The sequence below is a fragment of the Misgurnus anguillicaudatus genome, chromosome 23, assembly GCF_027580225.2.
Source record: "Misgurnus anguillicaudatus chromosome 23, ASM2758022v2, whole genome shotgun sequence".
NCBI lineage: Eukaryota > Metazoa > Chordata > Actinopteri > Cypriniformes > Cobitidae > Misgurnus > Misgurnus anguillicaudatus.
Window position 1 is genome coordinate 5,822,007 of NC_073359.2, and position 14,783 is coordinate 5,836,789.

General features: G+C 38.1%; 3 protein-coding genes and 1 long non-coding RNA gene across 4 annotated transcripts in view; all 4 read right to left on the minus strand.

Annotated features, from left to right (window-relative positions):
• Positions 1-1,133: 1,133 nt before the first annotated feature.
• Positions 1,134-14,783, minus strand: part of LOC141349280 (adhesion G-protein coupled receptor G7-like) — a 99,266-nt gene continuing 85,616 nt past the window's right edge. Inside the window, exon 6 of the mRNA XM_073861575.1 lies at positions 1,134-2,312. Coding sequence (XP_073717676.1) covers positions 2,307-2,312 — 6 coding nt within the window. The 3' untranslated portion in view covers positions 1,134-2,306. The remainder of the gene's footprint in view (positions 2,313-14,783) is intronic.
• Positions 2,567-3,728, minus strand: LOC129452724 (uncharacterized). Its single transcript, XR_012365738.1, has 3 exons — positions 3,576-3,728; positions 3,318-3,477; positions 2,567-2,752 (listed from the first exon to the last, which is right to left on the minus strand). It is a non-coding gene; the product is annotated as an uncharacterized lncRNA (long non-coding RNA).
• On the minus strand, positions 3,865-7,261 carry LOC129453367 (adhesion G-protein coupled receptor G7-like). The gene is made up of 6 exons (XM_073862320.1): positions 6,399-7,261; positions 5,941-6,101; positions 4,901-5,077; positions 4,679-4,791; positions 4,236-4,606; positions 3,865-3,950 (listed from the first exon to the last, which is right to left on the minus strand). Exons 1-6 carry the CDS (start codon positions 6,418-6,420, stop codon positions 3,865-3,867), a joined length of 930 nt encoding a protein of 309 aa, XP_073718421.1. The 5' UTR covers positions 6,421-7,261.
• Positions 7,399-14,783, minus strand: part of LOC129453584 (adhesion G-protein coupled receptor G7-like) — a 48,401-nt gene continuing 41,016 nt past the window's right edge. Inside the window, exons 3-4 of the mRNA XM_073861904.1 lie at positions 8,950-9,041; positions 7,399-7,703 (exon numbers count right to left, since the gene is read on the minus strand). Of these exons, the coding sequence (XP_073718005.1) occupies positions 7,505-7,703; positions 8,950-9,041 (291 nt within the window). The 3' untranslated portion in view covers positions 7,399-7,504. The remainder of the gene's footprint in view (positions 7,704-8,949; positions 9,042-14,783) is intronic.

Here is a 14,783-nt window from a genome sequence, read left to right on the forward strand (position 1 = left end):
TTTAAAGGGGATGAGAGCTGAGACTCTCATTGGTTTATTGCACGATCTATTTAACTCAAATGGTGATTTGTTAATGTTTGTGAATATATACAAATGTCCTGTCCCATTTAAAGAATTTAATTCTGTCATAAAGGCTATTCCAATTTGATTAATATATCTGATAAAAGCATCCCTTACATATTAATCATATTCTAAACAGTTATCTCAGTTATGTTTGAATGGTGATTAAATTTTAAGTAAAGAATGTAATATTACATTTACTGGTCAACCAAAAGGAAAATTCTCTCTCTTCCTCTCCTTCTTCTCCTCCTTCCTCGCCCACGTAAAGAAAAACTGATACAATGGTTCTGGTATGTGGATGTTTCTTTGACATGTACACCTACCTAAAGATTGTTGCACTCCATGTACACCAATTGATAGCAATAGTGTTCCCTTTCTTCAGTAGGATAATGCACCCTGCAATTGTTTAGGAATGGTTTGATGAACATGTCAAAGAATTCAAGATGTTGCCTTTGCATCAAAATATCCCAGATCTCAATCGCATTGAGCATCTGTGGGATGTACTGTACCAATAAATTCAATATATTAATCCCCCACCTCGCAACTTGCAGGACTTAAAGGATCTCCATCTAATGTCGTGGTGCCAAATAACACAGGACGCATTCAAGAGAAATGGTGGAGTCGACACATCAGAGATGTTTTGGTAGCGCAAGGAGGACGTACCTGGTGATTTTAGTTGTTGTGGCCTATCAGTAAAGGCTTATCTTCTACACGTATCATATGTGTATTTACTTATAAATGGCTCCACCTGGTGGATATAAAGAATTTCTGACTGGATTCAGAATCAGTAATTAAAAAGACATTGTCTTGCCATATTAACCAGTACATTCATTCTCACAAGCAGTAATTAAAAAAAATTTAAAACATTTCCATCATGGCAGTCATTACCATCAACATTACAACAGTAAACTGGGCAAGATCTCAGTTCAATGTATTATGAACAGTTGGAACAATGCTTATGCAGCCATTTATTATCCATTTTTAAAACTTACCCCTAACATATCTCTCCGTATGTACACATGAAGCACTTATCAGAGATCACAATTTTCTGCCTGTGAAATGTTTAACAAGGATACAAAATATGACAAAAGAGTCTTAATTATTTAATATGCCATTTATTTTAATTTTTTCCTATATTCAGTTATTACAATTTGGGATACATCTGAATGAAGTTTAAAACGATCAGTGTTTAAGACATTACATTTTTTTATTCAAAGTATGTTAAAATAACAAAAATTCTACAAAATATAAGCCTTTAAAAAGTTATAGGTTTAACAATATAGCAATGTTGCCAAGTCCACGGTCTTCCAGGTGGAAGAATTTTGTGATGATCTTATTTATAAATCAGTGTTTATAATATATAATATAATATATAATAATATAATATTCATTATTTATTTACTGTAAGAAGAACATGTGTTTTGCATAAAAGTGAAATTAAAATATGCATTTTATTTTAGGTATGGTAGTGGTATTTTTGAGTCTTGGTGTTTGGCATAAGGACTTGGGCTATTTTTTGGGATAGTTTTGATTGGCCATTGGGCTGGTTATGTTCTGTTTTAAAATAAAAATTATAAAAATAAAGTTCAATTAAGTTAAAGTCAACTATATTTTTTGTAAATTTATAGAAACTTCTCCACAATTTTAATATCAAGTTGATTAAATGTTTAAGTGCAACAAGGAATGTTTACAAAGGTCAGTTACCAAGCTTCAGAATACAAATCAATATCATATAAATGTATGCTTTGTTTCTATAGCACTTTTCACAATTTTGCATTATTGAAAAGCAGCTTTAAAATGCATACTGTATTAGTATTGAAAGGAGAGATGAAAAGAAAAACAGAAAATTATGAAATATATGTGCTACATGGTATTATTGCATTTTTTAGAAGATGTATGTTAGTGATAATAAATGTGAAAATAATCGTCTGTAATCTGAACAATAATTTCATTGTTCAAGTTTAACTGTGAAAATGGTTGCCTGTGATTGGTTTCTGAATTAAAAAAAAGATTTAATGCAATTAGAGAAATTGACACGCATCTAAAATGCCTGTTATATAAAACTGAGTTGCATACTAAATTAAATCTTAACAGAATTTCTAAAATAATCACACCCATCATACATGCATCCACCATAATTCAAGTTGGTATCCCCCTTTCTCAGCATCCATTTACCATGAGATCCACTTCATGTTGTGCCTTTACACTGATGTGATCAGCACAGCCACAGCCTCCAATGATCTACTTCAGCTCTATAATGAAAAGTGACACACATTCTTTGTTTGTCATGGTCACAAAGCAGCAATACTGTATAAAATCAACACTACGTCGGTAAAATCTGTTCAATATTGAAAAGACTTGCACTCTTAACTATTTTATTGAACTTGATGTACAAACAGTATAGAGATCCGCTTGTTTGAAATTTACAGTGTGTGTTTAGTATAAAGCATACTTGATATATTAGCATGATACATTACATATGTATCCAGTTATTACCAGCGATGACCTGAGACATCTTAGCGGAGTCAGGATCAGTGGGTCTGTAGATTTCAATGTTTTCTTCTGCCTTAACTTTCCATACGAAGAACACTTTTCTGTGAATGCCAACTTTGAGTGCACTCATAGAATTGAGAATGGCTGGATTTGATTTTATTACGGATCTCAGAGTGAATAAAATAAATATTTGTATGCCCTTTGGAAATAGAAAGAATTCAAATTACTATCATTGCAAGCATTGCAGAATAATTTTAAAATGCATTAATTTTACAATTGCAAGGCTTTGTGATCATGAAAAAAAAGAAAAGTTGAGTTCAAATGTAAATTGCCAAAATGAAAAGTGTGTTAAAAATAGAAGTGCATGTGCATACACTGTAAAAATTCCTTGTTGCACCTAAATTTAATCAATTTAAATTGGCAATTACTTCAACTTTTTTGATGTAACGCCACACCACCGGAGGAAGCCCTCTCCCGAGTATTGACTGTGTACTGCTTCATTGGATACTTCGTGTTTGCATTTCAGCATGGCCTGGCTAACAGGGCAACAAGGATTTTTCTTTACAGTGTAGTGATTTGGTACTCATTGTTTTTAGTGTAAATGCAAATAACAATGCCCGCTTTAGTTATTCTAATGATAACCATAATCTGGTAAATTATGAGTGTATGCAACATATTTTTAGTATAGTGACGATAAATGGGTGATAATGCCTTGCTAATGGGGATCCAAAAGGAAAATGGTTTGAAAAACTTAATTATCACACCTGTGTTGTGTTGCAGACACAAAAAACTATGCTCAGGATGAGGTGAAGAGTTGGTTCATGGGTGATAAGCAAAATGTAACCAATGACCCACGATAGACCAAGCATCACAGCCATAGAAAAACTACTCAGAAACTTCTTCTTTAAAGGAGTTTGACGCAAACTAGACAACAAAAGTGTTATCAGGACAAACAAGATTGTACACGCTAATTTGTCATTCATGTATATCTTTACAGTGTATCTGTCTAAAATAAAAGGTACCGGACTAAATTAGGGACGGTCTTGCAGGTGTTCTGAGCGAAATGCAGCAATATTGCCATGTTGAAGAGCAGCATGATAACCAAAGGAAGCAGAAATCCCCAGAACATTGGCTTCCTCATATCGAAATTATGTTTGGGGTCCGAGGAAGCCAACCAGCAACTGACAAGTGAACTCATAAAATCAGTACTGTAAGCATTTAGTGATCAAATACTGTGGCATCAATAATGTATTACTAGCATCAACATGGAACCAAAATAATTTAATCAATGAAATCCCCAAAATTTGGTACTTACAATTCTTCTTGTCGATAACCTAAAGGATCTTCGACTCTGTAAGTGACACCCAGTGAGATACCAACAATGATGGCGGGAAAGCCTGAGACAGGAAAAGTTTTATAGGCACTAAGTAATGTCATTATACTGTATATTAACACTTTATAGCCAGGATTCTTATGCTTTTCCTCACGATACACTAACTAACCTTATAGTCAAAATATGAACCCTAGCACTGGGGATGTACCCTTTCAAAAAGTCTGCATTTGTACCTACTGTAAATAGTTCATAATAGTATCTCAGTGGTACTTATTGGTACCAAATGTATACAAATCTGTAACACATGGTACATAATAGGACCTTTTTACAGTTGACAGACATTTGTTACTGAAAGTGTAGGTTAAACAATAAGACTTTCTGAGTTTCCTACCCCAGCCGACTGCTAGGGACACCTTGGGAAACCATGGAGGTGTTCCAGATATTGTGGTTGTTTTGAAGAGGAGGAACACATTAATTCCATACAGAGTATTCCAAGTGAATGTGGCCAACAAGAAGTAATGAATCAAGGCTGTAAATGCCGTACAACGACCCTCGTCAGAGTGCCGATGGTTGTTTGACACAAGATTTTCTGCTGCAACTTTAGCCACTTTTGGATGATGGACAGGGTTGTTTATGCCAAAGATGAACAGAAGGTAGAAAATCATCATGCTCAAGCAGATGTTCACCAAAAGCAGAGTCGGGCTGCATCCCCTTGACTTCCTGTATTAAAGTTTATGAATATATTAAAAAAACGAGAAAAATGCCATACTTGACTTTCTTGACTCTTTTTACCTGGTTGCAATTTGGTAAATTGCTGTGACAGCCAGACCCAATATAGAAAGAGAACAGCCGGCAATGCTGATCCAGTTTAATGCTTCTGAATACTTATAGTTTATATTGACAGACTGCAAAAATACACTTTTTAAAACATTTTATTTCTCCCTGACAGACATTATGATCACTGCAATGTATATATTTACTTTAATAAATAACTTGACCATAAATGTATCTTACCATCAGGACTGCAAAGTTCTTATTTAAGTTGAAATTATTTTCATGTTGATCAGATGTACAGGTGCACTGCACGTGACCCGAGAAACTCTTTTTTGTGCAGCCTTTTGTACTCCAGTCTTTATCGCTGTAACTCCAAAACACGCATGAAAATTCGTGCAGGGACATCACAGAGTCATTCTGAAAGGTCAATAATCTTTTAATTCATGAGCAATATGGTACCAATTTGTGCCTTTGAGGTATTTACCCTGTAGGTACAAATGCGTACTTTTTGAAAAGAGTACTGCCCCAGTGACAACTTTTGTAGTTTTATTCTAAGAGTGGATACTGTATATACATTTTGTTTGTAATGTTTAATGCAATTTTTTAATTTCCATCCTTTTTATACGTCAATGCTGCACATGCAGCATTCTTTCATCTTAGAAAAATCTCAAAAATACCCATATGCTGTCTGCATCAGATGCAGAGAAGTTTATCCGTACTTTTATAACATCAAGAATAGACTATACTGTAGTAACTCGTTACTCGGGGCGTGTCACGCATTTCAGGTGAACAAGCTCAGCTGGTTCAAAACGCAGTAGCATAGGAATGTGCACTGCCTTCATTTTTTTGTTTAATCAACTCAAATGTACAAGTCGTTTCAACTTATAGTTGAAATATGGCAACATTTTAAAAGTTATAGTGACTCATCTCTTGTCAAGATAAATAATAGTAATGTCTGTTCACTTGTCAGAGCACTGTTAGTCAAATCCATTCGACTAGAGGAATCTCTCCATCCCTATCTTCTATACATTACATTATTACTCCCCTTGCTAGTATGGTTTAATTTTAGCTACTTTTGTTGTGCTTTCTCCTGCTTTTATTAATGTAAAGCTGCTTTGAAACAATTAAACAATTGTGAAAAGTGCTATACTGTATAAATAAAGTAATAAAATTAAAACTAATCCTATTTTCAGTCTTTTAATTAATATACAAACAAATAAATAAAGGAAATATGTACACAAAATATAAAACTGAATAATATGGCTGCAGACATTTCTCACCGATGGTGTGACTGAAAACTGAACTTCCATGGTGTCAGAACTATTTTCGAACAGGTTAGCAGAGAACACTCTTCTCTTTGTATTCGGAGAAAGCTTAAAGTTTTGTGATGGAAAGAAATGATCGCTATCATAGAGAACAAACCCAACACTTTTGTCCATTACTAAAGAGAGAGTGAGAGAGAGAGAGAGAGAGATTCTTTACTGCAGTTATTAACATTTGCCTCTATAATGTCAACCTGTTTTTAAACATCTCCTTCATGACCGTGATACTAATGTGCAGGGGGAAACGTTATTAAAAATTATACTATATGGCCTTCTTAATCACTTTATTATATGACATTATTTCTATTTTTATTTCTTTCTCTATCATTTTTACATCAGATTACTTTATTTAAAACTAAGCATAATATTGTATATGGAAAATTGATTACAAAACACAGAATATACTGCAGATTTACCTTTACTGAATGTGATATTCATCTGTAGGTCAACTTCCTCTTTTAGAAAAGGAGTCGAATCTGAATCCAGTTTTATTCTGCCAGGTATAAAGATATCATTGCCTTTTGCTACAAAAATAAGTAGATAATTAAGGTTGATCTATGTAGAGATTTAAATTAGTTATCACAAAGGCGCTCTCTGTTTATATTTCAAACACGCTGCCTTTGAAGTGCATCCGAAAGCCTTTCTCTGAGCTGCCTTCAGGCCTCTGAGTCCGAAGTCATTTCCTCATGAGGCAGCGAGGCAACAAGTCCAGCCAGTGGACAAATGCGGAACTATGTGATAGCGCCTGTCGGGCTAAGTTGTTTTGATTCGTAACCCTTAAAAAAACGTATGCTATTATATTGATCACAACATTAGTGTGTAGATTGTAATCAGCGCGTCTTCCCGCGGACGATATGCACATCAAAAGGTATTGTACAGCAATATAAATGGTCATTTTAAGACACTTCCCAATAAGATTTGTACTGTCAATACATTATGTAAAAAAATCATTGTAGATTGTAAGTTGAAAACTTAATTCTGTGCTGTGTTAACCATCGAATTTGGACTAATACTGTAATATCTATGACTAACAATTTCGTTTTGAACATCACATATAAACTTACATAATGAAATAAACGATGTCATCAAACGCAACATTTATAAGACTTGATTACCTTATCCATCAACGTGATTTCTCGTTCGCGTCTGATTGATGGCCATCAGCGGTTGAGTTAAAGACTACAAATCCCATAATTCCACGCTGCTTCAGAGCGTCAGTAAACAACATCATTGTTGTTGTTTGATTTGGCGCCATCTATCGGCGCATAAATACAAATTGCATCTTTAACTCACCCCTAAATACACATTACCTCTGTTTTTAATACGTAGCTCAACTGCTGAAAAATGTATTATAGTCTCACACTTTTAAGGTGCTTTAAGGTATATATGCTAACAACAGCATGCCATAATGTTGATTATCACAAAAGTCTTTTTATAATTTTGTTTGGTTTTAGTGAGGCATTTACTATGTAAGTTAATGTGGCCAGTTCATACATTTTAAAATGGTCGCACATATTTTACATTATTGCAACACATCTCCGGTTTCTATGAAGCTCATTCTACTGTAATTGGTCAAGCTGGTCCAGTACTTACCTTTCAATAAGGTTAACTGCACATGTTGAGTCCCAGGTTTCCACTTAAAGGACTGCACTGCCAAATTTGGTTGTATCAAGTTTTTTGATTCCTCGCGCAGTGAGAAATTCTGCAGAGTCTGTGTTAGGCTGTAAAAACACAATCCAAAATCAAACATGCGTATATAGCATTTATTCATAATGTTGGTAACTAATAAATTCTTTCTTGAAAAAAAAGTTTTTCTTGCTTATATGTCTATGTATTGTTTTTAATATGACTCGGTTTCCTTTGTCACAAACATGTAACCAATCACAATTGAACGAGTGGATCAGTAGTTTGAGCCATATGATTACATACGGATGACACATAGAGTCAAAAGCATTAAAAAGATTGCTTCAGCTCTACTTCTGTTCTGTTCACACGTGCATTGTGAATGCCTGTTAACTCTTTCCCCGCAATCAACGAGTTATATCGTTAATTAAGAAAAAACTCTCGCCTGCCAATGATGACTTTTTATGGCAATCCATATCCGCTATTATTCACAAGGTGGCGCTCTTACCCAACTTATAAAGCACTAAAGCATCTACAGATTCAAAAGCAGTAAATGCTCTGTGTATGTTTTGATCATTATTCTAAATGCGATCTTTATTTAAAGAAGATCATTTTTTGGAATTCATTAAACTTTCGTGAAAATCATAATCACGTTTGCCTGGGGAAAGAGTTAACATCAGCACTAGAAACATTTGTGCTGCAGTTAACATATGCATTGTGTGAAACCGGACTTGGCATTTATGTGTTTGAAACTGCCGAATGTAGCATCTATTTACATGTATATCTATGGTCCGAGGTGGTGTGAAAGAGTCGAGGTCGGGACTCATTTGCATATATATATATATATATGTTTAGAGCTGTGTGCTTGAGTAGAGGTGAGGACTAATTTGCATATTCTAGATCCGCGTATACTACACAAGGCAATTGTGCGAGTTACATTCAAGCTGTTTTTTAAAGCATGAAGGAATTACTGTGACAAGTAAAACTTTTACCTATAATAATAATAATATTTTTTTGTTTATAATGCGCTTTTCTAAAACCCATAGCTAACATATGCTATTATGATGCCTTAAAAATGAAACAAATTGTTGACTACATGATGACTTTAAGTACTTCTGTGGAAATAATTAATTCTAACTACATAAGACTAATTTTATTTTGTGTGTGTGTTGACATATAAATAGCAATATTACTTAGTTTTACGTTGTCACATAAACTAGTAATTTCAGAGACAGGACTTAGATTAAGCTAGGACTGGTTAGTTCTTAGGACATTCTCAGTGACAGTATTTCACACATCAGGAACAAGATCACAATTCCCAACCAGTGCAATATTTTCATATACTTTGAAAGAGCATCACGGTTGACATCGGGGAATTTCTCAGGACCGGCACTCAGGAGCTGACTGACCGTAGCTACTGTAGACACAGCAATATCCTGCACAACAAACAAAGAGATTGAGGTTACAACCTGTTATTCTGGTTTCACAAAGAAGATGGGTTTAAACACTGTCTCATACATGTGTACAAATATAAAACCCTAACTATTCAAGTGTTTGGCTGGTCACAATAAACAAAGAAACTGAGCAATGCTTTGAAAGCATCACAGAGTTTAGACTTAAGGGAAATGAACCTAAACAAATGTTGTACATACACCTGCCTTGGCATATACAGTACAATATGGCTGGGATAGATGGGGAAGTGTACGGTATTAAAGGTTTCTTGTCTGGCTAAATTAAAAACATTGACTCAAAGGTTATTCAGGAAATTAAGAATCCTTTTAACACCTTTGTTTTTAAGTAAATTTATTGCAACGTTATTATTGAGTAAATGTTTGGAGAATGAAAAAACAAAAGTTGTGTTGTGGACCTGGATTAGTCAAATGAAATTTGTTTATCTGTTTTCTCAGAACCTTGCAAAATACCAAAATGCAAATGATTTCCAAAGAGCAGAGCATCAAAGAGACACTGTATATACTGTATGTAGAGAGTGCTGCAGTGCTAAAATCATCCCCTTAAATGGATCGTTTGTACAGTACAAGGTGATTGATATGAGACAAACGTGCGTTTCACGCGCCAAATGCTGATTGCCGTCGCAAGGCGTGTCTAATTCCACAGCAGATGCTGGGCGAGCTCGTAACAATAGCACTTCATGCAGCCGTGTGTAACTTAAAGCATAAGCTCCCTGGCCGTCAGCTCGGGGCAGGACCTTTGCTAAGTCAAACTGAAGTGGTCTTATGAACAGAATGCTACAATATTCAGCTTTCTGGGGCTCGTTAGGGGGGTACGTGAGCCCGCCTTAAATGAGATGCCGTGCGTCTGACTGTGAGCGCGCTCTGGTGTTAGGCTCGCTTCCGAGCCTCATAAACGAAACTCGTTTTGATGGGTAGCAAGCTCACTTGAGGTTGATATAACCCTTGATTTCTCAGAGTATTGGAGCGGAGCTGAGGTGTGAGCGTCTTCGGAACCACTGATATAAACCAGCCATATGGCCGAAAAATGTCATTAACCACTTGGCTGTAAGCTTTTGAGTGGCCGTCCGGAGAGGGCGCGATTCAAACGCTTGGAGCCATGAAAAAGTCTGCCGTCTCTCGAGTCTAGGGAGAGAAAATAACAGCTGTAAGACCGTATTCGCCTACACTGTCAGTATTGTAGCAGAAAAACTGGGGTGGGCTGCAAGCGAATTTCAGCGAGAAACTTCTGAATTATTGTTTAGAATCCATCCCGGGAGTGGATCGCCAAACTGGGGTTTTTCGGCGAGCGTCAATATAATTATGGACAGCGGGCCGTGTGTGCGTATATTGACTGCTTGTCGGTAAGGCAAAACGTGATTAGAGACACTGTACAGCCGTGGGGTGTCAATACACAGTATAGTAAGCACGGAAATTGCTCTAGAGAGGAATTCAATACCGTTCGCCACTACAGTGAGGTCGCATTACCGACAGTATTACGTGTGAATGTTTCTGGATAAACAGAGCACACAAAAAACATTTCAGGGCAGTCCAGCCGAGGCGCGATTTAACCCTTCTTCTCCCAGACAGATCTGTTCTCTGTCGATGCAGCTGTGCTGCGAAGACCACAGCTCGGCCGTTCAGGTGCACGAGCCTCTGTAGTGACGGTGACCAGAGCGGCTCACAGCAGAGCAGTATGTCTAGGTGGTTTGATGTCAGGCTGAACTCATACACAGCAAGGAAGTCTGCCGTGAGCCCCGCAGTTTTGCCGTTTATTAAAAGGGCAGAAAAACCGGGGTATATAGGAATGTACCAATATTCAGCGTACTGATATAGGACGGGACTGAATAAGGGGAGGTGTTCGGGCCTCAGCCTATTATCAAACAAATTCGTTCTACCTCTGATTCCGTCTAAGCCAAAGAGAAATGACAGGGCAGACAAACACAGTCACAGTAAGCTCTACCGAAGTGAGACAGACTCAGGCCGGTTGTTAGGCGTGTTTGCCCTATCGAGCAGACGAATGAGATCGCGCCGCTCCAGAAGGGGAGGGGCATGAAGCTCTGTAATCGTTGAACACTAGACAGCTGCACTTAGAGGCAAGGAGCCATAAGACTGTGCGCTGACTCTAAGAAGCCGCTAGAGACCTCGCTACTGCGGGGGAAGGAGCAAGGGACTCCGCGATCTGTTATGACAGAAAAACAGGGTTCAGACCCGGCCGTGTTTGCTTGTCCTATGCATCTATCTTAGTTCTACAGCTCCGCCCCTTGTTCATCTCAGCAAGAGAGGAACAGCAAAGGGGGTCATGTAACATGGATAGAACAGCCATGCATCGTATGAACAGTCTTCACCCGGCGATGCACTCGGGGAATTCATATGAGGGTGCCAGAGACCTCGCGGCTGACTGTGTGAGGAGCGAGGAACTCTGTGAGTGTAAAGCATGAACGTTTGCGTTGTGACAGAGCACGGGGGGTGGCCCGTGTGCACTAGTCTATGCATCCATCTTAGTCTCACGGCTCGCCGTTTGTTCGTCTCCGTGAGAGAGGAACAGCAGGGGGAGCACGAAACATAGGTAGGATAACCGTGCACATGAGAGCGCTCTCGGCGTGGGAGGTGCCAGACCGGTGATGCGCTCGGGGGAAATTCATAGCAGAGAGGCTCACTCGAGCCTCTGTGCTGGACGTTATTACAACAGCGCCTGCTCTTTTAGCTTATAGCTTATATTAAAAATATTGAGCTTACCGGGCGGCCGCAGCTAACCTCGTCAGGCATGTGTCCGCTAGACCTGGATTCTGCTGCAGGGCTTGTGTCTACGGCGAGTAAGGCTTCTTCTTCTTCGAAGCAGCGAGAGGTTCGCGCTGAAGGAGAAAATTAATGAGCTCTTGACGCTTGACCCCGCGCTTATATAAGGACATGTGCCATCCCGCGCGGGGGCTCAAACATCATTGGTCTGTATTTTTTACAGACGTTTACCAATAGCCTTCAATCGCGGAGTAAACAGGAGTTTCCCCCATAGCGTCAGCAACTGATGCAATGCAAAGTGAATTGAAAGTGAACAAAACAGCTTTTCAGTGATTTCAGGCATGAGATGGTTCTATTTTATGTCACAAACACCACAATAATATATAAAGTTCATAAATGAAGAGTAATGTCAACATATCAATGAAGAAGGGTGATCTGATGCGGTTTTACCAGGGTAAAACTAGTAAAACATTTCAAAGCATTTGCAAGTGAACAATAAATAAATTAAATCATTAATAATAGCTAACATTAAAAGTGACAATATGCAGATTTGGGTGGCATGTATTGGTGCTGATATTATTAGGGTTTCGAGCACGAAGTGCTGAAAACCTATTGTATTTGTCTGTTTTATTAGGGTTTCGAGCACGAAGTGCTGAAAACCTATTGTATTTGTCTGTTTTATTATTATTATTTTTCCGCCTTAAAACGCATCGCCCAGCCCAAACCGTAAGTCGTAGAAACTTGCCACTTGGTCAACTGGTTGTATATTAGCAGGCTACTCAGATACAGTGAATCAGCCAAATCGGCCCATAGGTGGCGCTATAGCAATGCCCGACGCGTTGGGCATCATAACTCCTAAACCGGACATCAGACACTCAAGTGTTTGGTATCATTGTAATCCCTGGCTCAAAACTTAAAAAATGTATATCTCCGATTTCATTTCCGGTATGCAAATTTTTTCGCTAATTTGCATAATATGCATTTCAAGCCAAAATGAACTAGTCCTAGGTTTTTCGCCCGATCGGAATCGTTCCAATGCAGGAGAAATCTGTGGAGTGAGTAGGTAAATAATTATCGAACAGAATTTGAAATTCCGCTTCAGGGTCACTAGGGGGCACCAAAACTCCATACAGGAAGTAGCCTATCGTCACTGAAATGGCTATAACTCGTGAACGGTTTGAGATATCTTAACGAGGTTTGGTACACATATGTACCAGCTCACTCCGGGATCACAGTAAAAAAGATGCGGATTTTGGCCACTAGGTGGCGCTGTAACAGGCTTGAGATCGGGAATGGCTATTACTACACAACCGTTAGCCCGATACACTTAATATTTTGTATTGTATGTCTTTGTGCAATGTACCATGAGGGTCTAGAAGGACATTGGCGTATCTTCAAAAACATGGCCGTCGTCGGCCAATGAAGGTTGAGGACTGATTTGACAGGGTTAACAAAGGTCGATTGGAACGAAACGCACTGTGCTTCTTCGTGTACTGCTCCTGAAGGCCTGTAAGAATTTTGGTGTCATTTGGCCACTAGGGGGCGTAATACCGTATTTTGGTGCCTGTATCACGTGACGTTTGACGTACACAAACAAACATGACATCATATGATAGATCGGCTCATGACGAAAAACTTTGCCTCTGGAAGCGTTGCTGTCAATCAAACGGTTTGTGAGTTATTGGCGATAACGTTCAAACCTACTTTTGCGAACTAGTCCTTGGTTTTTCGCCCGATCTGAACCTAACCAAGGCTGATTGATTCTGTGGAGTGTGACTATAAATAATTATCAAAAAAAAATTGAAATTTACATTCAATCACGCAAGGAGTGGCCAAAAACCAAACTGGGCGGAGCTTAAAACATTAAAACGGCCATAACTCGAGAGTCGTTTGAGATATCATCACGGGGCTTGAATCATATTTGTAGGCCATCGGTCTAAGGCCGTGATATAAAAAGCTCGCCGATCGGACACTAGATGGCGCTATAACGGGGAAAATGGCACTAAATACTGTGATTATGCAATGGTTACAACTTTCACGCCTATAATTTTATCTGTGGTCAAGAGATTTTCATGGGAGTTGTTTTTTTTATCATCCTGAATTGTTTCCAAGTCCTACGATACCAAACATACCAGGTTTTGCCTTATGGTTAGTCCTGCACTGCAAAAACTGTGCTTACAAAACATGCGTGAATAACTCCGCGAGGGTTATTCCGATCGACTCGAAAACACCATAGGAAGAAATTAACTTTACCTTCTGAACAAAAAACTCTATTGGCGTTATGTTAAAATTTCCATCAGAAATGGCCGAAAATTGCAAAAAACGAAAAATTACATTCATTTTTTGTGTTTTCTACACATAAATGGTTATAACTCCGCTATGAAATGACATTTTTCTACCAGATTTGATATGCTGATGTCTGAGCAGAGTCTGAGGCAATACAAAAAAAATTGTTTGCCTACACCAGTAGTTGGCCTCATAATTGAACAAAACCTTTGACATTGAGTAAGCCTTATGGTCATACAATTGTTTCTTCACTAAACTAAAGTGAATAGCCGTGATACTAGCTACATGTAACACAGTCATGACCCGAGGTTGCATGCACGAGTTTGACATAGCCCCACCTAGTGGTTATTTGTTATTTTCACTTAAAAATACTGCAACCTTACATCTAAAATCATGAGTCATCATAGATTGTGCCTTTCATGGCTTTGAGTATAATCATTGGTGGATTGCAGTTCACTCCCTAGCAACCAATGAGAATACCCTAGCAACCATTTAGCAAGAGCTGTTTCTCAGTATCAGAACATCTTAGAGACATGGGGTTCGGCTATGACGACAACTATGAACAAGTATGTCTGGTAGTTTACTTTTCATCATTTATTTTGTACAATGCAGCAAATCTACACAGGCATGCCCTTAAAGGTCATAAGATCCCAAATCGCTTGAACCCAAGCGAATGACTTCACATTAAGCACGTGACATGTTTGT